At 47.3% G+C, this 27,319-nt stretch overlaps 1 protein-coding gene across 2 annotated transcripts in view; it reads right to left on the reverse strand.

The window, feature by feature from the left end:
- Positions 1 to 27,319, reverse strand: part of Ttn (titin) — a 272,179-nt gene that overhangs the window by 32,387 nt on the left and 212,473 nt on the right. For both annotated transcript variants that reach the window (XM_087900088.1, XM_087900089.1), the window contains 18 exons: positions 26,507 to 26,782; positions 26,093 to 26,392; positions 25,694 to 25,996; positions 25,134 to 25,433; positions 24,044 to 24,331; positions 23,325 to 23,621; positions 22,936 to 23,238; positions 22,534 to 22,839; positions 21,262 to 21,549; positions 20,878 to 21,168; positions 20,504 to 20,791; positions 19,739 to 20,326; positions 19,545 to 19,649; positions 18,958 to 19,155; positions 18,570 to 18,866; positions 17,894 to 18,481; positions 17,495 to 17,797; positions 274 to 17,379 (listed from right to left, as the gene is read on the reverse strand). In XM_087900088.1, coding sequence (XP_087756214.1) covers positions 274 to 17,379; positions 17,495 to 17,797; positions 17,894 to 18,481; positions 18,570 to 18,866; positions 18,958 to 19,155; positions 19,545 to 19,649; positions 19,739 to 20,326; positions 20,504 to 20,791; positions 20,878 to 21,168; positions 21,262 to 21,549; positions 22,534 to 22,839; positions 22,936 to 23,238; positions 23,325 to 23,621; positions 24,044 to 24,331; positions 25,134 to 25,433; positions 25,694 to 25,996; positions 26,093 to 26,392; positions 26,507 to 26,782 — 22,425 coding nt within the window. The remainder of the gene's footprint in view (positions 1 to 273; positions 17,380 to 17,494; positions 17,798 to 17,893; positions 18,482 to 18,569; positions 18,867 to 18,957; positions 19,156 to 19,544; positions 19,650 to 19,738; positions 20,327 to 20,503; positions 20,792 to 20,877; positions 21,169 to 21,261; positions 21,550 to 22,533; positions 22,840 to 22,935; positions 23,239 to 23,324; positions 23,622 to 24,043; positions 24,332 to 25,133; positions 25,434 to 25,693; positions 25,997 to 26,092; positions 26,393 to 26,506; positions 26,783 to 27,319) is intronic.

A 27,319-nucleotide genomic window follows, 5' to 3' on the forward strand; every position in this document is an offset into this window, starting at 1 on the left:
TAAACAGAGGGACAAGAGGAACAAATCTTGCAAGAAACTACATATAGTTTTTATACATATACTAAATGTGTGTATAGCTAGATTTGATTATCCTTAAATCCAACAAATCTTTTGTTGACATTCTAGTTATGTCAATTACTAGAGATTCATTATGTGCTATGGAATAAATAGTTTGGAGGTGTGAACCAAAAGTCTTTAAGATGAAATATAACTAATTAGAGTGATTCACATTATTCTAGCAAAATCTGTATATATTTTGCTCTTAGTATGTACCTGTTATTTTGACGCCTTCCTTCGTTTCAGCTGGCACACCAACACCAAACTCGTTTTCTCCGGACACTCTGAAGTAGTAAATCGCTCCTTCTTGTAAGTTGGTCACTTTGTAAGAGAGGCGGTTGCAGTTGTTAGTGACAGATACCCATGCCTTCTTGCTGGCCTCGCGTTTTTCTATGTGGTAGTTCTTCACGGGTGCTCCACCGTCATTTTCAGGAACATCCCAGGACAGCACAGCAGTCTCCTTGGTTACTTCACGTACAGTAATATTGGATGGAGGGCCTGGGGAATCCAAAACTTTGACAACGAAGGTCATCGAAGCAGCGCTCAAAGCGTTCTGAATTGTTAGCGTGTACTTTCCAGAATCGTTGCGGGTGGCATTCTCGATGGTGAGGGATGTACGAGATTCTGTGGAGTCAATGTATGCTCTTGTGCGGAGGTCAGTGTCAGGCTTACTCCAGGAGACGTTGGGGATGGGTCTTCCTCTGAAAGGAACGGTCATGGTAAATGAGGAGCCGGCCTTGACAACCAAGGTCTTCCTCATCTCACTGTCAACGTCAAATACAGGTTCTTCTTCTCTTTCTTTGGCCACCTGGGGGTCGGAGCTGTCACTGGGGTCACTGGCCCCAACCTTATTGACAGACCTCACTCTGAAAATGTACTCAGCTCCGGTGGTTAGCCCACTCAGCGTGTACTCCGTGCCTCTGAAGCTCTGGATGGCAACCTTCCAGTCAGCCTCGTCAGACCTTTTGTATTCTACCGTATATCCCGTTATTGGTGCTCCGCCATCAAACAGAGGCTTAACCCAACCGATGGTGATGGTTGTCTTGCCCGAGTCTACAATTTTGGGTTTGGATGGAGGAGATGGCAGGAACACTGGATCTTCCGCTCGAACTAAGGGAGATGTTTCACTTGGAAGACTCAGGCCGGCAGCGTTTTCGGCGAAAACGCGATACTCGTATTCACATCCTTCTCGAAGTCCTGTTGACTTCACTCTCAGATCGTAAACTGGTTTTTTGTTCACACGCACCCACCGTAGGCTGTTTTTCTCACGTCTTTCAATTATGTATCCAGAGATGTCACTGCCTCCATCGGTCTCAGGTCTTGACCAGCAAAGTGTCATGGAATCTTTGGTCACGGATGTAATTTCCAAAGATGTGGGTGGACTGGGAACGGTGAATGGATCCAGTGCCTTCACAGGCACGCTCTCTAGGGGCTCACCGACACCGTATTTATTAACACCCGTTACCCTAAAGATGTATTCGTTGCCTTTGAGTAGCTTGGTCACCTTACAAGATGTCGTCCTCAGCTCGGCTTCACATATTGTCCATGCGAGGCGGCTTGTTTCACGCTTTTCTACAATGTAATAGTCGATATCGGCACCACCGTCTTCTTGGGGACGTCCCCAGGAAAGAGAGCACTTCTCAGCAGTGAGCCCAGTTATTTCAAGAGGTCCTGCTGGTGGGCCAGGCTTATCAAGGACTTTACAGTTAACTGCCATAGTCCGAGTTCCTGCAACGTTCTTCAGTGTAAGCACATACTGCCCACTGTCTCGTCTTACACAGTCTTTAACTGTTAATGTGGTATTATAGTCTGTTGAGACAATTTCTGTTTTTGCCCTTTCTTCGATTTCCACCCCATCTTTGACCCAGGAAATGACTGGCAGCGGTCGCCCTGCAATGTCTGCGTTTATCTTAAGGACCTCTCCGGCTTTGACAACAATGACATCTCGGAATTTGACATCCATCATAATTCTTGGTGCCTCAACATCGTCTTTGACTGTAATTGGTCCAGTGGATTCGGATGGTTCGCTAACCGAGTCAGCGGCGTTTCTTGCAAAAACCCGGAATTCATAACGCTGGTCTTCAGTGAGCTCAGTTACTTCAAAGTATGTTTCCTGCACATTAGTGAAATTGCATTTCAGCCACCTGCCATCAGGAAGTTCTCTGCGCTCAACAATGTACCCGGTGATCTTAGCTCCACCATCGTAACGTGGTTTCGCCCACTTAAGTGACACTGATTTTCTTGTGATATTAGTGACCTCAGGTTGTCCAGGAGGGTCACAGGGATCCCTTGCAGGGACTGGTTCACATGCTTTACTGCACTTACCAATGCCAGCAATATTCTCAGCGTATACACGGTACTCATACATGAGCCCCTCATCAAGACCGGAGACTTTCATCTGGGTATCTGAAATGAGGACTTTGTTTGCCTTTGACCAGAGAATGCTGCTTCTTTCTTTGTATTCAAGGTGATAGCCAATGACTTGGCTTCCTCCATCGTTAACTGGCACCTGCCAACTTACAATCATGGTAGATTTTGTGGCATGCACAACTTTGGGAGTACCAGGAGGCCCTGGGGGGCTGAACGGATACTCAGCAACCACAGCGGAGGATTCGCTGTAGGAACTCTTTCCGTACCGATTCTCTGCACAAACTCGGAACTGATACTCACTTCCTGTTGTCAAACGGACTATTTTAATGGATGTTCTCGCCACTGCTTGTGAAACTACCTGCCATGTGGTAGATGTCGTTTCCCTCTTCTCAACAATGTAGTTGCTAATTTGGCAGCCACCGTCATATTCTGGAGGATTCCAAGAAATGGACACATTGTCACAACTAACTTCATCAATGCGTATGGGTCCTGGAGGCCCTGGCCTGTCCAGGACAATGACAGTAATTGGAACTGTTATGGATCCAGCAGAATTGGAAACACACAGTTCGTAAGTTCCAACATCTTCTCTTGAGGCTTCTTTAATAGAAAGCGTTGTTACAGTCTTTGAGGATGATACATTGACTCTAGTGGTCTCTCTAAGAACCTGGCCATCTTTTTTCCAGTTTATGGTAGCTTGAGGTCTTCCTTTGAACGGTATGTCAATTTTGAGTTGGTCCTTAGCCTTAACGTTGAAAGTACTGAAAGGAAGCTCAACCGAAGGCTTTATTTCAATATCTTTCGCAATGACGGGCACTCCGAGCTGTCTCGGGTCGCTCCTTCCTTTCTCATTAACCGCTGCTACCCTGAAGACATACTCTTCTCCCGCAGTCAGGCCGGAAATGGTTGCTTCTAGCGTCTTCACTTGCGTGCACGTGCTCCACTTCTCACTGCCCTTTGTCTGCATCTCGACGACATAGCCCGTGATTTTGCTGCCACCATCGCTTTCTGGTTTCTCCCACTTAATTGTAGCTGTGTTGCGGGTCACATCGACAAGGGTCACCCTTCCAGGGGGGAGTGGTGGTTCAGATACTTTTACAGGTTCTGTTGTTTCGGCCGGTAATCCAATCCCATATTCGTTGGAAGCCAGGACTCGGAAGTAATAAGAGCACCCTTCTTGTAGATTCTCAATTTTGAAAGTGTTCTTAGTGCAGTTGTTCGTAATGGTCGCATAAGCTTTTCTTGTAGTTTCTCGTTTCTCAACGATATAATTTGTAATCTTGGCTCCGCCATCAATAAGCGGTGGCTCCCAGGACAGTGTCACCGAATCTTTCTTTACCTCTCTCACTGTCAAATTCACAGGTGCACTTGGTGAGTCAAGAACTCTAACGTTGACAAAGGCTGTTTTGGAGCCGCTGTTGTTTTCGAGGGTGAGGTTGTATCTCCCGCTGTCAAATCTGGTCACATTGTCAATCACCAGCATGGTATACGAACTAGTCACCTCGATCTGGGCCCTCTCCGTGAGAATACCATCGGCCTTTTCCCATCTGACTTCAGGTTCTGGTCGGCCTTTGATAGTAACAAATAAGCGCAAGGTGGCACTTGCCCGAAGAGTGACTACCTTCCTGAGATCAGCATCGAGTTCAATTTCTGGGGGCTCTGCCCTCTCCTGAGCAACCACAGAGCCGGGGATGGTTACGGGTTCGCCGACACCTTCGGTATTGAAAGCACAGATCCGGAAGTTGTACTCGGTGTTCTCTTTAAGCTTGGTCACCGTGAACTGCTTCCCTTGTACTCCTGATGGTGGGGTGCAGGTTGTCCATTCATCAGCGGCAGCTTCTTTGAGCTCGATAACATAGCCCCGAACAGGTGCACCGCCGTCATAAATTGGCTTATTCCACGCCAAGGAGACAGAAGATCTAGAAGTATCTGTCACTTTGGGGTTACTTGGTGGACCGGGTGGATACAAGGCATCGCATGCCCGGTAGAAAACAGACGGCTCGCTAGGTTCCCCAACGCCGGCGGCATTCTCAGCGGCAACTCTGAATTCGTAGGAATGGCCTTCTGTGAGGCCAGTTACCCTGAACCGAAGATCTGTCAATGTTTTCTTGTTGCACTTCGTCCATCTTATTCCTTCCTTGTCTCGCTTTTCGAGGATGTACCCCTCAATTTCAGCACCCCCATCATCCACTGGGCGTGTCCACGTTAGCACCATGGAATCTTTGGTGATGGCAGAGGCCTCAGGTGTTGAAGGAGGACCTGGACGTTTATAAGGATTACAAGCTATTACAGGCTCAGATTCCAGGGGCTCTCCGATCCCATATTTATTCACTGCCATGACCCGGAAAATGTACTCGTTCCCAGGAAGTAACTTGGTGACTTTGTAGTTAAGGGCCTGCACCTCAGTTGAAACCTGGGTCCAGGAGAGTCTGCTTGTTTCTCTCTTTTCAATGATGTAATGTGAAATATTGGCACCACCGTCTTGCAAAGGTGGGTTCCATGCCAGGTAACACTTTTCAGCTGTAACTCCCGTGACTTTAAGGGGTCCTTCAGGAGGCCCTGGCCTGTCCAGCACCTTTACAGTGATAGGTATGGTCTTGGTGCCACCGACATTGCTGAGTTTCAAGGTATACTGTCCTCCATCAGTACGGATGCAGTCTTTCACAGTGAGAGTTGTTTTCTGGAGACTGGATTTAATTTCCATTCGAGCGGCTGTTTCTTCGAGTTCGTTCCCATCCTTGGACCAAACGATATCAGGTATAGGTTTGCCACGGATATCAGCTTCGAGCACAAAGGTCTCCCCTGCATGCACAACGATGACATCTCTGTACTTTGGATCCAGGGAGGCATTTGGTGCATCAATCTCATCCCTTGCAGTGATAGCACCGCTGCTCTCAGACGGCTCGCTGAAGTTGCCAGCTGCGTTTCTTGCAATTACTCTAAATTCATATCTTTGGTCTTCCACCAGTCCAGTCACTGCAAATTCGGTCTCCACCACATTGGTGAAGCTGGCTTTCATCCATCGGCCATCAGGGAGGTCTTTCTTTTCTACGACATAGCCGGTTATCTTGCTGCCGCCATCATAAGCAGGTTTCTTCCATTTCAGGGTGACACTATTTCTCGTGATAACGATGGCTTCAGGACGGCCAGGTGGATCACATGGGTCGCGCGCAACATAGCACTCTGACACTTTGCTAGGCTTGCCGACGCCCACGATGTTCTCCGCGGAAACTCTGAACTCATACTCAAGCCCCTCGTCGAGCCCTGTGGTCTTGAACTTGGTATCCTGGATGGGGATCTTATTCAGCTTGACCCACAGAATGCTGTTCTTTTCCTTCTGCTCAAGGTGGTAGCCAATAACTTTGCTACCTCCGTCATTAACTGGCCCGTGCCATTGTACAAGCATCTGGTCTTTGGAGACAGATGTCACAAAGGGGGTTCCAGGAGGTCCGGGTTCTTTAAATGGATACTGTACCACAACTGGTTTTGAATCCAAGGGAGAGCTTTTCCCATACCGGTTCTCAGCAAAAATCCTAAACTGGTATTCACTGCCCGTTTTCAGTTTGCCTATTTTAATGGTGGTTCTGGCAACCGTTGCTGAGACCATCTGCCAGTTGGTGGTGGTCGTCTCTCGCTTCTCGACAATGTAGTTGCTTATCTGGCACCCGCCAGTATAGGCTGGAGGTTCCCAAGATATGACCACAAAGTCCGCACTGACTTCATCAAACTTCACCGGTCCAATTGGAGGGCCAGGCTTTTCCAAAACGATGATGCTGAGGTTTTCTGTTGCCGTGCCGGCACTGTTAGTTGCTGTGATGCTGTATTTTCCAAAGTCGTCTTTGCTACTTTCCTTAATGTGCAAAATGGTCGAAGTAGCTGTTTCTTCCACGTTTACTCTTGTGGTCTGTTTCAGAGGCTCACCATCTTTGACCCAAGAGATTTTCGGTCTTGGTCGGCCTATAACTGGAATTTCTATTTTCAGATCCTCTCCCGCTTGGACACTGTATGTATTAAATGGCAGCTTAAAACTGGGCTGTATAGTCAAGTCCTTGGCGATGACAGGAACGCCGAGCACCCTTGGATCACTTTTCCCTTTCTCATTGTAAGCTTTGACACGGAACTGATATTCTTGTCCCGAGCTCAGACCCGTAACCACCGCGTTACAGACTTTGGATTCAGCCACTACGCTCCATTTTTCTGTTCCTTTGGGCTGCATTTCAACCACATACCCCAGGATTCTGCTACCGCCGTCATGTTCAGGTTTCTCCCACATGAGCGATGCGCTGGTCTGGGACACGTCGGTGAGTGTCACCTTTCCTGGCGGGGAAGGAGGTTCAGAAGCCTTCACGGCATCAGTGGTTTCCGCGGGGACACCAACTCCGAATTCATTCTCAGCCATGACTCTGAAGTAATAGATGGCTCCCTCGGTCAGATTCTCAACTTTCAAGCTGGTTTTGTTGCATTTGCTGCTCACATTGGCATAGGCCTTTCGGGTTGACTCACGCTTGTCGATGACATAGTTCTTGACCTTTGCCCCACCGTCAATGAGAGGTGGTTCCCACACCAGAAGGGCAGAGTCTTTTCTCACTTCCTTGACAGTTAAATTCTGCGGGGGTCCTGGGGTGTCAAGCACTTTGACGGTTACAAAGGCCGACTTGGACCCGCTGCTGTTCTCCAGCTTGAGAACGTACTTGCCAGCATCGTTCCTGTCGCAGTTATCTATCGAGAGCTGGGTAAAGTTCATGCCCTTCTCGATTTGGACCTTATCTGTGAATTCACCTTCCTCTTTAGACCACGTGATCTCAGGTGTGGGCCGGCCTTTGAATGGGATGTGGATTCTGGCAGATCCTCCGGCTCTCACAACGATGCCTTTTCTTAACTCAGAGTCGAGGTCAAGTTCAGGAGCTTCAAGTTTATCTTCCGGTTTCACAGTACCAGGAACTGAGGCGGCCTCGCCTAAACCGACTTTGTTGAGGGCACAGACTCGTATTTTATATTCTTGGTGTTCAGTGAGTTTGGAAATTTCGAATCGAGTGACTCTCAGGCCAGTCTGTGGAGTTACTATTTGCCATTCTTCTTCATCTGCTTTGCAGACTTCGACGATGTAGCCCAGGATCTCACTGCCGCCATCATAGATAGGTTTGCTCCAGGCAAGAGTGATTGAGCTTCTAGTGGTGTCTACAACATGTGCATTGGTGGGTGGGCCAGGTTTGAATATGGGATCACAAGCCTTGTAGTAGACGGTAGCTGGGCTCGGCTCTCCAACTCCCGCAGCATTTTCTGCGGAGACTCTGAATTCATATTCATGATCTTCCGTTAATCCCGTTACCCTGAGCCGCAAATCTGTAATGCGGCGTTTGTTGCACTTTATCCACCGAATGCCACTCCTGTCTCTCTTCTCCACAATGTAACCAATAATCTCACTTCCGCCATCACTGTCTGGCCGATTCCAGCAGACTGTCATAGAGTCCTTGGCAATGTTTGTGACTTCCAAGCTCTTTGGTGGTCCAGGAAGCACAAACGGATTTTTCATGAGTACGGGCGCAGACTCCAGGGGTTCGCCAATACCATACTTGTTGACAGCCATTACTCGGAAAATATATTCATTCCCTTCCAAGAGCTTAGTAACTTTCAGAGAGTTAGTCACAACTTCTGAAGCAACCACGGTCCACGCGAGTCGACTGGTTTCTCGCTTCTCAACGACGTAGTGAGAAATGTCACTGCCGCCATCTTGAAGTGGCGGAGACCATGCCAAAGTGCATTTTTCACAGGTGACTCCAGTAACCTGAATTGGCCCTTCCGGAGGGCCTGGTCTGTCAAGCACTTTCACATTCACTGGGAATGACTTAGAACCGGCAACATTCGAGGCCCTCAAAATATACTGTCCGCCGTCAATTCGAATGGCATCTTTTACGATAAGTAAAGCTTTGAAATCGGTGTTCTTTATTTCACATCTAGCAGATTCTTCAATCTCCTTATCTCCTCTTAGCCACTCAATGGTGGGTAGGGGCTTGCCATGGACGTCAGCCTCCAGTCGGAATGTTTCTCCGGCATTTACCACTATCGTGTCTCTGAATTTTGGATCCATTGAAATCCGGGGGAGTTCAACCTCATCCTTGGCCGTTATTGGCCCAGTGCTATCAGAGGGCTTACTTATTGCGCCAGCTGCATTCTTCGCAATGACTCTGAATTCGTATCTTTCATCTTCAGTGAGGCCTGACACCGTGAATTGCGTTTCAATGACATTTGTAAAACTGGCTTTCATCCAGCGACCCTCAGGTAAATCACGTTTCTCTACGATGTAACCAGTAATCATACTTCCACCGTCATACACGGGCTTGGTCCACTGCAAGGTGATTTCATTTCTCTTAACTATGATTGCTTCTGGGGTTCCTGGTGGGTCGCAGGGGTCGCGGGCTACATAGCATTCAGAATTCTTGCTTGCCTTGCCGACACCGACAATATTCTCTGCGGAAACTCTAAATTCGTACTCAATGCCTTCCTCAAGGTTCAAGGCTTTAAACTGGGTGTCATGAATAATAGTTTTGTTGACTTTTGTCCACAAAATACTATTCCTTTCTTTTCTCTCCAGGTGGTAACCTATGACTGGGCTTCCACCATTATTGATTGGTTCATGCCATTGGAGAACCATAGAGTCTTTGGAGATGGCTGTGGCAAATGGTGTCCCTGGAGGGCCTGGTTCTTTGTAGGGATATTGAGCTACAATTGGTTCAGACTCTAAAGCAAAGCTTTGTCCATATCGGTTTTCAGCAAATATTCTGAATTGGTATTCTGTACCAGTTTTCAGTTTGGTTACTTTGAGTGTAGTTCTGGCAACGGTAGCAGAGACGACATCCCATACTGTGGTGGTTGTATCTCTTTTCTGAACAATGTAATTGGTTATTTGGCAACCCCCTGTGTATAAGGGAGGGTTCCAGGATAACGTAATACTCTCCGCACTGACTTCATCAAATTTAACAGGCCCTCTTGGAGGGTCAGGCTTATCTAGAGTAATAATGTCAATGGTTGCTGTTTTCTGACCCACAACATTGGCAACTGTGATTCCGTACTGTCCACCGTCATCTTTATGAGTTTCTTTAATACTGAGTGTGGTAAGGTCAAGGGAGTCGGTGACATTGATTCTTGTGGTCTGCTTCAGTGGCACCCCATCTTTGGTCCAGGAAATGGTTGGTTTGGGACGTCCAGAAATTGGTATTTCTACTTTCAAATCTTGCCCAACCTGGACACTGTAGCTGCTGAATGGTGGTCTCACATCTGGCTCGATGACCAGATCCTTGGCAACTATGGGAACTGCAAGGGACCTCGGGTCACTTCTTCCTTTTTCATTCACAGCAACAACTCGGAAAAGATATTCTGCTCCCTGAGTTAGGTTGGTAATAACCGCTTCAAGCGACTTCACCCTAGCACACTCTGACCACTTATCGGTGTTCTTAGCTTGCATTTCTACAATATACTGAATGATTTTACTGCCACCATCATGTTCAGGCTTTGTCCAACTCAAAGAGACGCTGTTTCTGGTGACATCATCCACAGTGATTTTCCCTGGAGGTTGTGGGACTTCTGCAACCTTGATTGGATCTGCAGTGCGGGCGGGAAGGCCAATGCCGTATTCATTCTCAGCGGTGACTCTGAAGTAGTAACTGCAGCCTTCTTGGAGTTGTTCAATTTTCCAGGAGTTCTTGTGGCAGTTCGTCACGATGGCAGCATAGGATTTTCTTGTGGCTTCGCGTTTCTCAACAATGTAATTTTTGATTTTCGATCCGCCATCCAACAGAGGCGGCTCCCATGTGATGGATACCGAGTCTTTGGTGATTTCTGTGACCTTCAGGTTGACGGGTGGGCTTGGCGTGTCCAGAACCCTCACGGTCACAAAGGCAGATTTCGTCCCACTGCTGTTCTCTAACGTGAGCGTGTACTTCCCACTATCGTATCGATTGACGTTGTCAAGAACCAGAGAGGTGAAACTGCTAGTGACGTCAATTATAGCGGCATCCCGGATGTCCCCGTCTACCTTTCCCCACTTAACTTCTGGGGTGGGACGACCTTTTATGGGAACAAACAACCTTAAGGAGCCGCCTGCCCTTATATTAATAACCTTCCTTAGTTCAAGGTCAAGATCTACATCGGGCGCCTCAAGCTTTTCTTCGACCAGTACAGGTCCAGGGACGTCGGCATGCTCCCCAACTCCAGCTTTATTGATGGCACAGATCCGGAAGTTGTATTCATGCTTCTCCGTCAGCTTCTCCACTTCCAGGTGAGTTTTGTTGATTCCAGTCGGTGGTGTGCACATCGTCCATTCGCCGACACTCACGTCACATTTTTCCACGATGTATCCCTGGATTTCACAGCCACCATCGTAGATAGGTTTGCTCCAAGAAAGGAACACTGAAGATCTGGTAACATCCGTGACTTTGGGGTTGTTTGGAGGGCCTGGTTTATAAATGGGGTCACAAGCCTTCTGGTAAGCAGAAGGAGGGCTTGGCTCACTGAGCCCAGCGGCATTTTCAGCTGAGACTCGGAATTCATAATTGTGGTTTTCTAGGAGCCCGGTTACTCTCAAGCGCAACTCTCCGATCAGACGCTTGTGGCATCTGGTCCATCTTATGCCTTCCTTGTCCCGTTTCTCTAGAATGTATCCTAGAATCTCACTGCCACCATCAGATGCCGGCCTTTCCCACACAACGATCATTGAGTCTTTGGTCACAGCCGTAACCTCTGGAGCTTTGGGGGCATCTGGGACCACAAATGGATTCTTGGCAAGTAATGGCTCAGATTCAAGAGGCTCACCGACACCATATTTGTTCACGGCCATTATCCGGAAAATATATTCATTCCCTTCCAGAAGCTTCGTCACCTTGCAGCTGAGCGTTTGCACATTGGCGTCGACCAGAGTCCAGACGAGGCGGCTGGTTTCCCGCCTTTCCACGATGTAATTTGTGATATCGCTCCCACCATCCTGAAGGGGGGGCTTCCAAGCCAGTGTGCATTTTTCTGCCGTCACCCCTGAGATAGCAACAGGTCCCTCAGGCGGTCCTGGTCTATCAAGAACTTTGACATTGACCGTAACTGATCTCTCTCCCGCCACATTTTTGGCCTTCAGGATGTAATTGCCACTGTCAACACGTATTGCGTCTTTGACACCGAGACTGGTGGCGAAGTCGGTGCTCTTTATATCTAGCCGAGCTGTGCTTGAAAGTTCCTGGTCACCTTTTACCCACTGAGTGGTTGGTATTGGCTTGCCATATATATCTGCTTCAATCTTGAACGACTCACCAGCATGAACCACAACTGTGTCTTTGTATTTGGGGTCCATGCTTATCCTGGGTGGCTCCACCTCATCCCTGGCTGTTATTGCCCCAGTACTTTCTGAGGGCTCACTGAACACTCCAGCAGCGTTTCGAGCGATAACCCGGAATTCATATCTGTGATCTTCAATCAGGCCAGTTACCTCAAACTGGGTGTCAATGATATTTGTAAAACTGGCTTTCATCCAGCGGCCATCCGGTAACTCTTTCTTCTCAACCACATACCCAGTGATCTTGCTCCCACCATCATAGGTGGGTTTCTTCCACTGAAGAGTCACAGAATTCCTTGTGACAATGACTGCCTCTGGCCGTCCTGGTGGATCGCAGGGGTCACGAGCTACGTAACATTCTGATGGTTTGCTTGGCTTGCCGACGCCCACAATGTTCTCTGCAGACACCCGGAATTCATATTCGATGCCTTCCTCAAGGCCAGTGGTCTTGAACTTGGTTTGAGGAATAGGTGTTTTGTTCAGCTTGACCCAGAGGATGCTGTTTCTTTCTTTGCGTTCTAGATGGTAGCCAATGACTCTGCTCCCACCGTCACTGACTGGCTCATGCCATTGTACTTCCATGCTGTCTTTGGAGGCAAGAGTGACGAATGGCGTGCCTGGTGGACCCGGCACTTTGAATGGGTACTGGGCAACAACAGGCTCAGAATTGAGATAGGTACTCTTCCCGTATCTGTTTTCAGCAGCGATTCGGAACTGATACTCGCACCCTGTCTTGAGCCTGCAGGCCTTGATGGTTGTTCTTGCAACAGTAGCAGACACAATTTGCCAGGTGGTTGTGGAGGTGTCCCGCTTCTCTACGATGTAATTATTGATGGAGCTTCCTCCATCGTACTTGGGTGGCTCCCAGGAAAGGGTCACACTGTCTGCTGTCACTTCATCCATTTTCACTGGTCCAGTTGGAGGCCCTGGCTTGTCAAGAACGATGACGTTGAGGGTTTCTGTGGCTTCACCTGCTGAGTTGGTCAGTTTGACTGTGTAATGGCCGACGTCCTCTCGGCAGGCTTCCTTTATCGTCAGCAGGGAATTGTTCTCTGTGCTCTCCGCATTGACTCTGGTCGTTTGCTTCAGCGGCACATCCTCTTTATGCCAGGTGACAGCTGGTGTTGGGCGGCCGACGAAGGGGACGTCGATTTTCAGGTCTTCTCCTGCCAGCACGGTGAAAGTATTGAAGAGGAGTTTGAAGGCTGGCGGAATCACGAGGTCTTTAGCAATCACCGGGACACTCAGCTGCCTGGGGTCACTGATGCCCTTTTCATTCTGAGCCGAAACACGGAAAGAGTATTCTTCACCTTGAATCAACCCAGTGATGGTGGCTTCCGTGACTTTCACCGTGGCACACGTGGCCCATTTGTCACTGCCTTTGCTCTGCATCTCGACGATGTAGCCAAGAATTCGGCTGCCTCCATCATGCTCTGGCTTCTCCCAAGAGAGAGACACACTGTTCCTTGTGACGTCCATCAGAGTTATCTTCCCCGGAGGGAGAGGTCGTTCCGAGGCCTTCACGGACTCCGCCGTCTCAGCAGGCAGTCCAACACCATATTCATTCTCGGCAAGCACCCGGAAATAGTAACTGCAGCCTTCCTGGAGCTGGTCCACTTTCCAGGAAGTCTTATGGCAGTTTGTCGCCACCGTCGAATATGCCTTTCTTGTGGACTCTCGCTTTTCAACGATATAGTTCTTTATTTTTGAGCCTCCATCGAGGAGGGGAGGCTCCCATGTCAGCGTGACTGATGTCTTTGTGACCTCCTTTATCTTTAGGTTCTGTGGAGGGCCTGGTGTGTCTAGCACTCTAACGTTGACAAACGCGGACTTGCTGCCGGAGCTGTTTTCTACAGTCAGTATGTATTTGCCGCTGTCGAACCTATTAACATTGCCAACGATCAGCAGGGTGTAAGAGCTCGTGGATTCAATGCTGGCTTTATCCAACGATTCTCCATGCTCCCTGGCCCACTTGACCTCGGGTGCTGGTCTCCCCTTGATGGGAACAAAGAGTCTCAGGGTACAACAGGCTCTGATAGTCACAACTTTGCGTAAATCGGCGTCCAGTTCGATCTCCGGAGGCAGCATTCTTTCTTCTGCCTTGGGGGTCCCAGGAACAAGGGCAGGTTCTCCAACTCCTTCAGAGTTCATGGCATAGATGCGGATTTTATATTCCTGATTCTCTATGAGGTTGGTGATGGTATAGGAAGTTGCTTTGAGCCCAGCTGGGGGGGTGACAACTTGCCACTCGTCTTCTTCCGGCAGGGCGATCTCAACCATATACCCGGTGATTTCGGAACCTCCATCGTAGATAGGTTTGTTCCACGCAATCGAAATGGAGGACCTGCTTGTATCAAGGACGCGTGGGTTACCGGGTGGGCCAGGTTTAAACACGGTGTCGCAGGCCTTATAGAAGGGGCTGGTGGCGCTTGGTGCACTAATCCCAGCTGCATTTTCTGCCATTATCCTGAACTCATACTCATGACCTTCTGTCAGCCCAGACACTTTGTATCTTAGGTCAGTAAGAGTCTTTTTGTTGCATTTGACCCAGCGCTGGCCAGCTTTATCACGCCGCTCCACAATGTAATTGATGATTTCACTTCCACCGTCAGAGTCGGGATGTCCCCAGCAGACAACCATGGAGTCTTTGGTGATGGTTGTGACTTCAGGGTTCTTGGGTGGATCGGGTGGCCCATAAGGATCCACTGCAAGCACAGGCTCTGACTCTAGGGGTTCTCCAACCCCATACTTATTTACAGCCATGACACGGAATATGTATTCATTGCCTTTCAGGAGCTTAGTCACCTTCAGCTTGGTTACCTGGACTTCTGTGGCAACATTGGTCCAGGCCAACCTGCTGGTTTCACGTTTCTGCACGATGTAATGATCGATTTTGGCACCTCCGTCATCCAGGGGGGGCAACCACGACAACACACACTTTTCTGATGTCACATCAGACACAGCTAAGGGTCCTTCAGGTGGTCCTGGTCTGTCGAGAACTCTGACATTGAAAATGTGTTTGGCAAAGCCACCAGGGTTGGTTGCTGTCAGGATGTAAGCCCCACTGTCCGTCCTGGATGAGTCCTTGTTTATCAGATGCGTGGAGAAGTCCGCAATTTTTATTTCCAGTTTTCCGGTGCCTTCGAGCTCCTTTCCGTCCTTGGCCCACTCCATGGTTGGAGGTGGGCGACCTGAAACATCAGCTTCTAGCTTGAAGGCTTCCCCAGCCTTTAATGTGATGGTGTCCTTAAATCTAACATCCACCATGATTCTTGGTGCTTCAAGGTCATCCCTGCACGTGATGGCGTCTGAGGGCTCAGATGGTGGACTGATGGCCCCGGCGGCATTTTTGGCAATCACCCGGAACTCATATGCGGCATCTTCGGTTAGGCCACTGACGGTAAATTCGTTCTCTAAAATGTTGCTGAAGTTGGCCTTGAGCCACCGTCCGTTAGGGAGGTCCCTCTTTTCAACCACATAACTAGTAATTTTAAAGCCTCCCGTATATTCGGGCTTAGCCCACTTAAGTGTCACTGTGTGTCTAGTAATGTTTAGAGGCACTGGTTTCCCAGGCGGGTCGATGGGATCCAAAGCAAACATCGGTTCAGATGGCTTGCTGGGTTTGCTCTTGCCTGCCATGTTTTCTGCAATTACTCGGAATTCATAAGCAATGCCATCTGTAAGTCCAGTTGATTTGAAGATGTTGCCTGGCACCAATGCTTTGCTCACAGTCTGCCAGAGAATGCCATTGCGTTCTTTCCTTTCGATATGATAGCCTAAAATGGGGCTTCCACCATCAGAAAGCGGTTCGTGCCAGCTAATTGTCATCGAGTCTTTGGTGACGGCAGTAACCTGAGGGGTGCCAGGAGGCCCAGGCACCTTAAATGGATAGTTAGCAACTATGGATGCAGATGTGATGCCAGGTCCGACTCCATATCTGTTTTGCGCTTTGACACGGAATTGATACTCCACTCCTGTAGTCAGGCGTGTGGCTTTGTAGGTGGTACGGATGACAGTCGTTGCTAACTCCACCCATGTAGTACTGTCTGACTGTCGCATTTCTACTACATAGTTGCTTATTGGGACACCTCCATCATTTTCTGGTGGTTCCCATGAGAAGGTTACAAAGTCAGAAGAAACTTCATCAAATTTAATTGGTCCTTTGGGTGGTCCCGGGATATCATGGACTTGAATGGTTATGACATCACCAACTTCTCCTACAGTGTTCTTGGCTGTTAATGGATAGGGTCCGCTATCACTTCTGACACACTCATTGATATTTAAGATGGTTGAGGTGGCTGTGTTTTCAACATTGACTCTCTGTGTCTGTTTAAGAATTTGGTCTCCCTTTTTCCACGTGACTGTGGGCTTGGGTCGACCGAGTACTGGAATTTCAACTTTGATGTTGTCCCCAGCTCTGGCAATGACTAGCTTCTGATAGATACCACGGAGATCCAACTCTGGAAGCATCGTCTGCTCCTTGACGATGACGGGTCTGCTTTCTCGGGGAGCACTTCTGCCCGCACTGTTTACCGCCATCACTTGGAAGGTGTATTCCTCTCCTTCGGTCAGATTCCTCACCACGCATTCCAACCCTTTCACCGTTGAGATGTGGGTCCACTGGTCAGATCCTTTCCGTTGAGCTTCAATCACGTAGCCAGTGATCTTGCTGCCACCATCATGCCTGGGTTTGGGCCATGCCAGGCTGACTGTGTTCTTGGTTATGTCCATAATGTTAAGGCTGTCTGGGGGCAACGGTGCTTCAGAGGCCCTTACAGGCTCTGTTGTTTCCGAGGGCTCCCCAATTCCATATTCATTTTCAGCCATCACTCTGAAGAAGTATTCGCAGCCTTCTGTCAAGCCAGTTACTTTATAAGTACACTTGTGGCATTTAGTGGTAACGGTAGAGTATGACTTCCTCGTTGCTTCACGTTTCTCCACGATGTAGTTTGTTATACGCGAGCCCCCATCTATCAGAGGGAGGTCCCAGTGTAGGGTGACACTGTCCTTTGTGATGTCTGTAGGCCGGAGGTTAAGGACAGGACCTGGTGTGTCTAGGACTCTGACATTGACAAAGCCACTCTTCTTCCCGGCTGGGTTTTCGATGGTCATCACAAACTTGCCAGTGTCATATCTGTTACATTCTGGGATGATGAGAAGAGTGAACGACTCCGTGTTTTCGATGTTGGCTCGGTGCTTCAGGTTGATATTATCTTTGGTCCATGTCACTTCAGGGGTAGGACGACCTTTAATTGGCACAAAAATCCTGATGCTGAGTCCTGCCCTAACCACAAGTGTTCTGCGCAGCTCAGCATCTAGCTCAAAATCAGGAGCCATTTCCTTCTCCACGATTTCCACATCTGGAATCACTGCTGGTTCCCCGACGCCCGCATCATTGACAGCGCTAATCCTAAAGTTGTACTTTTCTTTAGTCTGAAGATCAGGAACCACAAACTGGGTGATTCTGAGGGCTGTTCCTGTTGTATCTTTAATCCAGGCCTCATCTCCTACTTTTTGATGCTCCACTATATAGCCAGTGATTTCAAGCCCGCCATCATAATGAGGCTTGCCCCATGCTAAAGATGCTGATTTCTTGGTAGTATCGGTGACATGCGCATTTGAAGGTGGTCCTGGAGGATCTGGGCAAAAGAAAGAAGGATACATTCACATATTTAGAGTTTTGCTTTCGGGTACCTTATATAGAATATCAGAAGGCTCAAATGAAGGGGGTTGGAAAAGATGAGAAATACTCACAAGCCACATCTTTCATCAGAACAGGATTTGAGGCATCGCTTGGGGGACCAATGCCTGCTCTGTTCTCCGCACTGACACGGAACTCATAGGTGTTTCCTTCTTGGAGCCCGGTTACTTTGCACCTGAGGTCAGAAACTGGAGTCTTTGTGGCTCTCACCCATCTCAAGCCTTTCTTCTCCCTCCTTTCGACATGATACCCTGTGATCTCGCTGCCACCATCATCAGTGGGTCTCTTCCAACTGACAGTGGCAGTGTTCTTAGTGACATTTGATATCTCTGGTTTTCCAGGAGGGCCTGGGGGACCTACAAAAAGAGGCAGATTTGTGGTAAGTTCCCGATTTACTGAACTTGAATGCTTTCACGGTGGTCACTACCGCAGCTACTGCATGCACTACATACCAAATCTGTCTACCATCTTGACAGGTTCAGACTGAACAGGTTCTCCTTTGCCGTACTGGTTGACTGCTGACACACGGAAAAGGTATTCGTTTCCTTGGATGAGTTTGGTTACCACATGCCTGCAGGCCTGAATATCTTCAGAAACCACTGTCCACAAAAGCCGGCTAGTTTCTCTCTTTTCAAGAACGTAAGCCTTAATTGGTGACCCGCCATCTTCCAAGGGAGGTGTCCATGTAAGTGTTGCTTTCTCAGCAGAAACGTTACTGATTTCAATGGGACCTGGGGGACCAGGTACATCAAGGACCGAAACCTTCACGTGTTCCTCCTTTGTGCCAAAAGGATTTGTAGCAGTGATGGTGTATTCGCCAGCATCCTTTCTTGTGGCATACTTGACTGTCAGCATAGATGATGTTGGGGTTGAAGTTATTTGAGCAATATCTGATGGTCTGATATCTTTTCCTGCCTTGGACCAGCTTGATTTTGGAAGGGGTTTTCCAAGAATGCTAATGGCACTTAAAACAATGGTGTCCCCTGCTTTAACTGTCAGCCCATCTTTAATTGTGGGATCAAGGACAATGGTTGGTGCCTCTGCAGAGGAAAAAGGATAAATTCATCAGAAAATGGAGGAGGTTTCACGTTCTGCCTTTTACCTGGGACAGAGGCCAGTGTCACCTACCGTACTCATCCTTGCAAATGATGGTTCCTGTGCTCTCGGAGGGAGCGCTGATAGCACCCGCTGTGTTCTTCGCTCGGATTCTGAACTCGTATTTTCCACCTTCGACAAGGTCAGTCACAGTAAAGGCACAGTCTGGAACATTAATGTGATTGGCCTTCATCCAAGACTTAGACGGCAGATCCCTCTTCTCGACTATGTACCCTGTTAATTTATGACCACCGTCATATTTGGGTTCTGTCCAGATGAGAGTCACTGAATTCCTTGTCACACTAATAACCTCAGGTTTTCCAGGAGGATCTAAAACAGAAAAGAAAACCCGTCAAACAAACCACCAATGCTTGTCTCCTGCAGCACTGCCCCCCGAGGCTTCTCCTTCTTAATGGCTTACCAATCGGATCAAGGGCTACAACTGGCTCCGAGGGCAGGCTTGGCTTGCCCACGCCTGCTAGATTGATAGCCATAACTCGGAATTCATATTCAAGACCTTCAGTTAATCCGGTCACTTTGAAATCTTTCATCCTTATAGGAGTCTTGTTAGCTCTCTTCCATAGAAGGCTGTTTCTTTCCTTGAATTCAATATGATACCCTAAAAATGACCAAGAATATATCAATTCAGATAGATATTATACAGATTATTTTAAAATACACACACACACACACACACTGTACTCAAGTTATTCCTTTGCAGATATATTGAAAAGATGACCTTTCTTTGTTATCCATACCTTTATCATCTAGGCATGGTGCTAGGTTTTCTTCTTGCACTATACATAGGTATTACCTTTCTTTTGAAAAACAGTAGATAGTTACTTGGGTTATGAACTGCTGCATTGGGGGGTTTTCAATTAAGTTAAATGAATTAAACGTCAATTGTATATATGGAAAATGCATTACTAGATATGAAGATAATTATATGAACAAGATATTTCTGAAGAACACTGATAAAAAGCCAAAGGAAAACTGTAAATTAAATACCTGTAATTGGTGAACCACCAGTCTTTTTAGGATCAGTCCATGTTAGAGATACTGAATCGTGTCTGACATCCACAATATTGGGAGGTGGGGGAGCATCAGGCACATCTACAGGGAAAGGCAGACGATGTCAGACTTATGCAAAGGAACCTCCACAAAGCCATATGTCACTTTATTCTTTACTTTAACACACTTACCAAATGGGTGTTTGGCAACGATTGGCTCGGACTTCAGGCCTTCTCCCACACCGTATTTATTTTCAGCACTGACCCTGAAGGTGTATTCCATGCCCTCATGCAGTCTAGTGACACGGAAGGTGGTTTTCTGGACGGCGGAAGCACATGTCACCCACTTGTTATTCACAGAATCTCTCTTTTCTAGGACATAGTTGGTGATTTCAGAACCTCCGTCGTCCTTCGGAGGACCCCACTTCAAGGTCATGGCTTCCGCTGTGACTTCATCAAATTTGATTGGTCCAGTGGGGATGCCAGGCTTGCCAACAACCTTTATGGAGAGAGTCCCTTCCTTGGTGCCAGCGGCGTTCTTCAGCGTGATTGTGTATTTCCCAGCGTCGGATTTTTGGCAGTCATATACTACAAGAGTCGTGTTGACCGCGGTGGACTCGACACTGACTCTGGTGTCCGTTGCTAGGGGATCCTCCCCCTTCTTCCAAGACACGGATGGTGCTGGCTTGCCCTTTATGGGGATCTTCAGGCGGAAGTTGCTGTTTTCTTTAGCCAAGTAGCACAGATCAGGTAGATCCTTTAAGTCAAGATCAGGAGCCACTGTTTTAAAAAAAAGAAAGGTGGAGACGGATTATTTGTATTGGAATTATTAGGACTAGACAGTCACCTCAGATCAGTTTTAAAAGGTATGCATTTGGTAAGCCAGGCTGTTAGGGCCCCAGCTTCTACTTCTGATGACAGGAGAGAGGAAGCGAGGCTGCACAGGGAGACACTTACCAACGTCATCCTTTGCCACGACGATGATCTCGCTTGGGGTTCCCTCTCCGTTTTCATTTTCAGCACTCACTCTGAAGGTGTATTCCTTCCCTTCCTTCAGATCTTTGGCGGAGTACTGTAGGCTCAACGACTTCATAACTCGCTGCCACTTATTTTCTTCGGTCAGGAAATCCACCACGTAGCCAGTAATTCTACTCCCACCATCACTGCGAGGCTTCTTCCAGCCAATGGTGCAGGATGACTTAGTCACGGCCAGCACTTTGAGGTCAACGACAGGTCCAGGGGTTTCTAAAAGAGGAGAAGCGGTGAGTCTAAGGCCCAGACAACCAAGGTGGGCGGTAGTTCAACAGGGTGGGTCACAGTCCATTGCTCACCTGACGCTTTGACGGCGTCACGTGTTTCACCCGGATCCCCAATGCCGTACTCATTTTCAGCGAACACTCTGAAGTAGTAGGATTTCCCCTCCTCCAGGTTAGAGACTCTGAAGCTTGTCTTTGAGCACTCCGTGGTCACTGTCGACCAGGATTTCCTCTCTGCATCCCGTTTCTCAACCACGTAGTTGATGATGGGGCTCCCACCGTCGATAATGGGGGGATCCCAGGTAATGTATGCAGAGTCCTTGGATACTTCCTTAACAGTCACATTGACAGGTGGCCCGGGAGTATCTGAATAGCAAGTAGAGGTTAAGCAAGAAATGAACACATTGAGAAAGCACACAAACGCTGGTTTCAAACATACATGGCTCTTAGCCGACTTACCGAGCACCTTGACTACAATGGTGTACTCCTTTTTCCCACAGCTGTTCTCCAAGGTCAAGATGTATTTCCCCGCGTCGTACTTGTTCACGTTTTCGCAGCGCAAGAAAGTGTCAAAGTCAGTGGACTTTATGTCCAATCCAATCCTTTCTCTTAGGTTGACGTTTGGTTTCGACCAAGTGATCTTTGGAGGTGGACGTCCTTTGACAGGCACGTAGAGTCTCATTGTAACTCCAGCACGTAAAATGAGTGTTTTTCTTAACTCAGCATCGAGTTCTCCCTCGGGTGGAACTATTGAACGTGGGGGTGAAGAAAGTCAAAGCCGTAAAATTTCAGCATCATACGTATTTCTAAAGACCGCTCTATCATTCCTAAATACATTTCCTTTGTAAAACTGACTTTTTGGGGTTTTTTTTTTGTAAACATTCTGAAAAATTCGATACTCTGTTGATATTTTTATTTTTCTTGAAAGTCCTTTATTTTTATTTTTGAATATGTGTTTATGTTTACATCTGCATATGTGAGTGCAGAATCCATGGAAGCCAGAAATGTGCACTAGATCTCTGGGGGTGAAGTTACAGGCAGTTTTCAGTCACTTGATGTGGGTGCTGGGATCCAAACTCGGATCCTCTAGAAGAACAGTTTGCCCTTGTGACCATTAGCCTCTCTCTCTGGTCCCTTATTTTTTCATGCACTTTTGACCCAACCAAGTATTCCTCGAAGGGCCTGTCTTCCTCTTCACATGTACCCTGCAGAGCTAAGCCTCTGTCTATGCCTGAGAAAATTCTTCCTTCAACCTTGAGTTTCCTGTCTTATGTTCAGTGACAGCATCCTGCATATGCTCTGGCTCCCTTTGCTATTTCATTGTAGGATGAAAAGTATATAATAGATTATAAATACGCTGCTAAGAAACCTTTTGAAGGTGGGAAGGAGTTCTGGAGATGAAACAAATAGAAGAAAGGAAGGGGACTTCTAGGAGCCTTCCAGTTGCATACTTAGAGAAGATGTGTGTGGCTGAGTGAATAACAGGCAGGAGGGTAATAGATAGGCCATGACTTAAAAAAGAAAAAACAAAACCTCTTTATTCTTAGAATAAAATTCTTTCTTCTTTTGAAATCCACCTATTCCATTTGGCCTGCTAAGAACCATGAAGTGCCACCTACCCCTCCTGACCTGGGCTCCGGGAACTTGTAGCTGTGTCTGCACCAGAGCTGATTCTGTCTCTTAGACTATGATGGGCAGAAAGCCTCCCCTGTGTCTGCTGGCAGTACTTACTCAGGATGTCCTTGGGGCAGTGCTTGTCCGGCACGTCACTCGGGTCACTGTAGCCGATCTTATTGACGGCGTACACGCGGAACTGATACTCGGTGTTTTCCATAAGGCCGGTCACCTCAAAGCGGGTTTTCTGCAGCTTCTCTGGTAAATTGCACCTCACCCAGTGATCAGAATCGGCTCGCTTGGCTTCCACAAGATAACCAATGATGGGGCTCCCTCCATCGAAGGCTGGCTTGCCCCATGAGAGGCTCACAGAGCTACGGGTGGTATCATATACTTTAGGGAAAGCTGGTGGACCCGGAGGATCTGAGGACAAATGACAACAGAAAGGTTTAGTGACAACTTCCTGTCTGGCTGTTTAACGCTTAATATAGAGCACGGGACTCTCTCAAGCACACTTACACAGGGGGTCCTGAGCATAGACGGCTTTGGATGCATCACTGGGTTTGCCAGGTCCAGCTTTATTTATAGCTGTGACTCGGAATTCATACTCGGTGCCTTCCTGGAGACCCGTTGCTTTTAGCGTTCTTTCTATGACAGGTTTTCGGTTGACTTTAGTCCAGTTAACTGCCTGAGTTTCCCGCTTTTCAACCAAGTATCCAGTGATAGGTGAGCCACCATCATCGGCAGGGGCTTTCCAGCTGACTGTCATGTGATCCTTAGTGACATTGCTAATGACAGGAGGGTCGCAGCGTCCAGGTGGGTCTGCAGAGATGGAACGATGCGTTAGTCTCCTAGGCAAAAAGAGTGTTTAAGAAAGTAGAGGGCAACCCGCTGGAGAGCGCTCCTACCGTATGGGTTTTTAGCAATTGCTGGCTCGGTGAGGATGGGATCGCCCACTCCGTATTTGTTTTCAGCACAGATGCGGAACTGGTATTCATGACCCTCGATCAGTTTCTCCACAGTGCAGCTGGTGATGGGCACAGTCGCAGAGACCTGAGCCCAGTTGGGCCTGCTCGTTTCCCGCTTGTCAACAATGTAGTTGGTGATTTCTGAGCCTCCGTCCTCGAGAGGAGGTTCCCAAGACAGCATGGCACGATCTGCATACATCTTGTTGATTTTGACAGATGCTGGAGGACCTGGCTTATCTGAAAGAATGGAGAAGAAAAATGAACTATTTTTCGAAAAAGGGGAATGAATACGGAGAAGACATCTAGACAGTGGGCTGCGTTCTTTATATTGTCAGCAACTTCCTATATGACCTAGAGGTCACCTCCCTCACAATCCTAGGTAGCTGGAATATGTGATTGACCACTCATCCTTCATAAAGACACTATTCTGCAATGCTATTGATTTTATTCTTAGGACATACTTTGCTTATTGTTGTGGTTGAGACAGGGCATCTGTAGAATAGGCTGGTTTAGCATTCCCTGAATAGAGGAGCATGACCTTGAACTCCTGACCCTCCTGCCTCCTCCCAGATGCTGGGATCATAGGAGTTCATTGGCAAATCCACCTTGTATTTACAGGCCAAGAGAAGCGTGGGACTGTAATCACATTCTTTAATTACCTAGTACTTTGAGCTTAATGGTGGCTGATTTGGAACCACTGGCATTTTCGGCAGTAATGGTGTAGTCTCCCGAGTCCTTCCGGTTCACGCTGAACAGCTCCAAGGTGCACAAGTTCCGCTTCATCGCCATCTTTATGCCTTCCGCTGGTTTTACTGGAGTGCCGTCTTTCTTCCAGGAAACTGTCGGCATTGGTTTACCAAACACAGTAGCGTCCAAGCAGACGTTAGTCCCAGCTTTCACAGTAAGCAGAGACTTCATTTCGACACTGAGTTCTATCCTGGGAGGAACTGGAAGGGAAGAAGATTGACGGTCTTCATTATGCAAAGCCGCACTGTGCAATTATTACTGATAACAGCGATAAATCCATCATGAATGAGATTTTTTTTATCTTATTATTAACTATTAACTTTTAATACTTGGGATTGAACCCCTGCAGCCCTAGTGCTACAACCATTTTTTATTTAATAATTCCTATATACATTTATGAGTACAGTATTTTTGCAAAAGTCTGCATTGTGGAATGATTCAATCAAGCAAACTCATACAACAGTCTGCTCACCTATTCAGTCAGCATCGTTATTGTCTACTCTTTTTGTAATCTTGAGATCTATAACACGTTATTAACTCTGGCACCATGCAGAGTTACCAACACTGGTTCTTCCTGTCAGACTGAAACTTTAACATTCTCTCCCTCTCATCTCCCTTTCCTCAGCCCCTGATTTTTTAAGTTTCATACTTAATACATAAGTAAAATACGTTTAACATAGAAATTTGGCAATACTGCAATAGATAAAAGTAAATTCCCATAATTCCACCCAGTTCCCAGCACTCTTAGTTTATTATTTCTTTGTCATCATTCTGTGACTATGTATGATAAAAATCATACATTCTTTAATTTTGTAACCTGTTTTTTGTTTCATAAGCATAATTTTTAGTGCTAAATACAAAGTTAACTCCTTGTCATTTACTCTCCCCTTTTCCATAGTATGCATTTAGTATTTTTGTTTGTTTTTAAGTAATTATTTATTTCGCCAGGAAACATGACTATTATGGATACTGTAAGTGTTTTAATTTGCAATAAACTCTTACCATTTTCTGCAAGAATAGTCACTGGGTCGGAAGGCTCAGAAGGCTGGCTAATGTTCACAGCAGTCTTGGCGATTGCTCTAAATTGATATTGAGCATTCTCTTCTAACCCCGTGGCTGTGTATTCTTCCTGGGGAATCTGGTGAGGTGTGGTATTGCACCGAACCCACTTATCACCAGGAAGCTTGCAAGCTTCTACAAAATAGCCAATAATTTTGCTGCCTCCGTCATGCTTTGGACGGGCCCAGATTAGGGAGGCAGAGTTCTTGGTGACGTCAACAACTTCAGGTTTCCCTGGCGGATCTAAAGCAAAAAGAAATAGTCTCGAGGTTGGTCTCACTAGCAGAAGTTTAAATCCTCACAGCACCACTCCCGTGTTACTCAACAGGATAACAATCATGTCAAGGCAGTCATCCATCCGGCATCTACTTTTCAGGGCTTGGTATACATTTACATGGAGTGCATTTCATGTGAGGGGTAGAGCCTACTCCAGGATGGAAATGCTAACTTTCAGAAGCAAAGATTTAAATGTGTCTCTACAATTCCAAACAGTGGTTACCTACCTACTGGCATCCTTGCGGTAACATATTCCGTTGGTTTGCTAGGTGGGCTGGATCCAGCTTTGTTTAGCGCATAAATTCTGAATGAATATTCTAGACCTTCTACAAGGCCAGCACAAGGATATTCAGTTGACCGGACGACAGTGTCGTTAGCCTTCACCCAGAGTAAACTGTTTCTTTCTTTGCGTTCGATCAGGTAACCAGTGATGGGGCTTCCTCCATCACTGTCTGGTCTGTCCCATGCGACAAATATGCAGTCTTTGTTGACTTTAGTGACTCGTGCATTTTTTGGCTCACTAGGAACGTCTGGAGATGAAGACAGGGAAATGTCAGTTTCTGCTTTAAACTAACAGCCTACAAAGAACAACAGACACACACACCACCACCACCAGCAGCACTCACCAAATGGGAATTTAGCGAGCATCTTTGGAGATGTGAGAGGCTCTGAAATGCCGAATCTGTTCTCAGCACGGACCCGGAAGATATACTCCTGTCCGGGGATCAGCTTTCCGACCCTGCAGGACGTCTTGGTGACCGAAGCCAGAGCTGTGACCCAGTCCCCACGGCTTACATCACACTTCTCTACTATGTAGTTGGTGATGCTACTGCCACCATCCTCAAGAGGGATGTGCCAAGACAGGGAGCAAGCGTCAGCATCGATATCAGAAATGTCAAATGGAGGCTGGGGTGGGCCAGGAGCGTCTGCATAAACCGAGAGGAAAGAAACATAAGAACAGAGTGAGAAAAATTAAGAAAAAAAAAGAAAGGAACCTGATCTCCATGTTTTAATGGGCACTTGTCTCACGGGTAACCTACCCATGACTGTAACTTTGATTTTCTGAGTGTCCGTTCCTGAGCTGTTTTCTGCTGTGAGGCTGTAGTAACCACTGTCTTTCCTGGTGACATCCTTTATGATCAGGACCGAAGAATTGTCCGCTTTATGGATGGCCAGGTGGCTGGATGTGACAACTTCGTCCTCCCCTTTCTTCCATTTACAGATGGGGTTGGGCTTCCCATACACATGGGCTTCTACTCGGAGCTTCTTCCCAGCTTTGATGGTGATCTGCTCGGGCATGAGGATCTTCGGTGGTACTGAAAGCAAAGACAAAACCCATTTCTTAGCGGGAGAGTTTTATCTGGATTTCTCGAATTGTGGGTTGTAGGCCACTAGGTGTTTCAAATTAATGATTGAATGTATAAGCAATTTTTTAATAATTGAAAAATTTCAAAATAAAATAATTTATGTCCCAGCTGCTATTTTCCCTCCTTCCTGTCCCTCCCCCAAATCTCTCCTCAGTTCCCATCCCCTCAATCCACTCCTCCTAGGTTTCCGTTTAGGGAAGGGCGGGTCTCCTATGGGGATAACAGAACATCATATCAAGTTGCAGTAAGACTAAGCACCGCCCCATATGCTAAGGCTGGGCAAGGTGACCAAGTATGAGGAGTAAGATCTCAGCCACCTATAAAAGAGTAGGAGACAGCCCCTGTCCCCACTGTTAGGAGTCCCACAAGAGGGCCAAGCTACCAATATTTTTAAAACTTCTTAAATACAATAGAAAATATCAGATATAGCCTACATAAGGATAGGTTGTATCCTGTGTTGTACAAACTCAAGGAGAAATGTCTACA

The sequence above is a fragment of the Myodes glareolus genome, chromosome 21 (genome assembly GCF_982192425.1).
Source record: "Myodes glareolus chromosome 21, mMyoGla1.1, whole genome shotgun sequence".
NCBI classification, from domain to species: Eukaryota; Metazoa; Chordata; class Mammalia; order Rodentia; family Cricetidae; genus Myodes; species Myodes glareolus.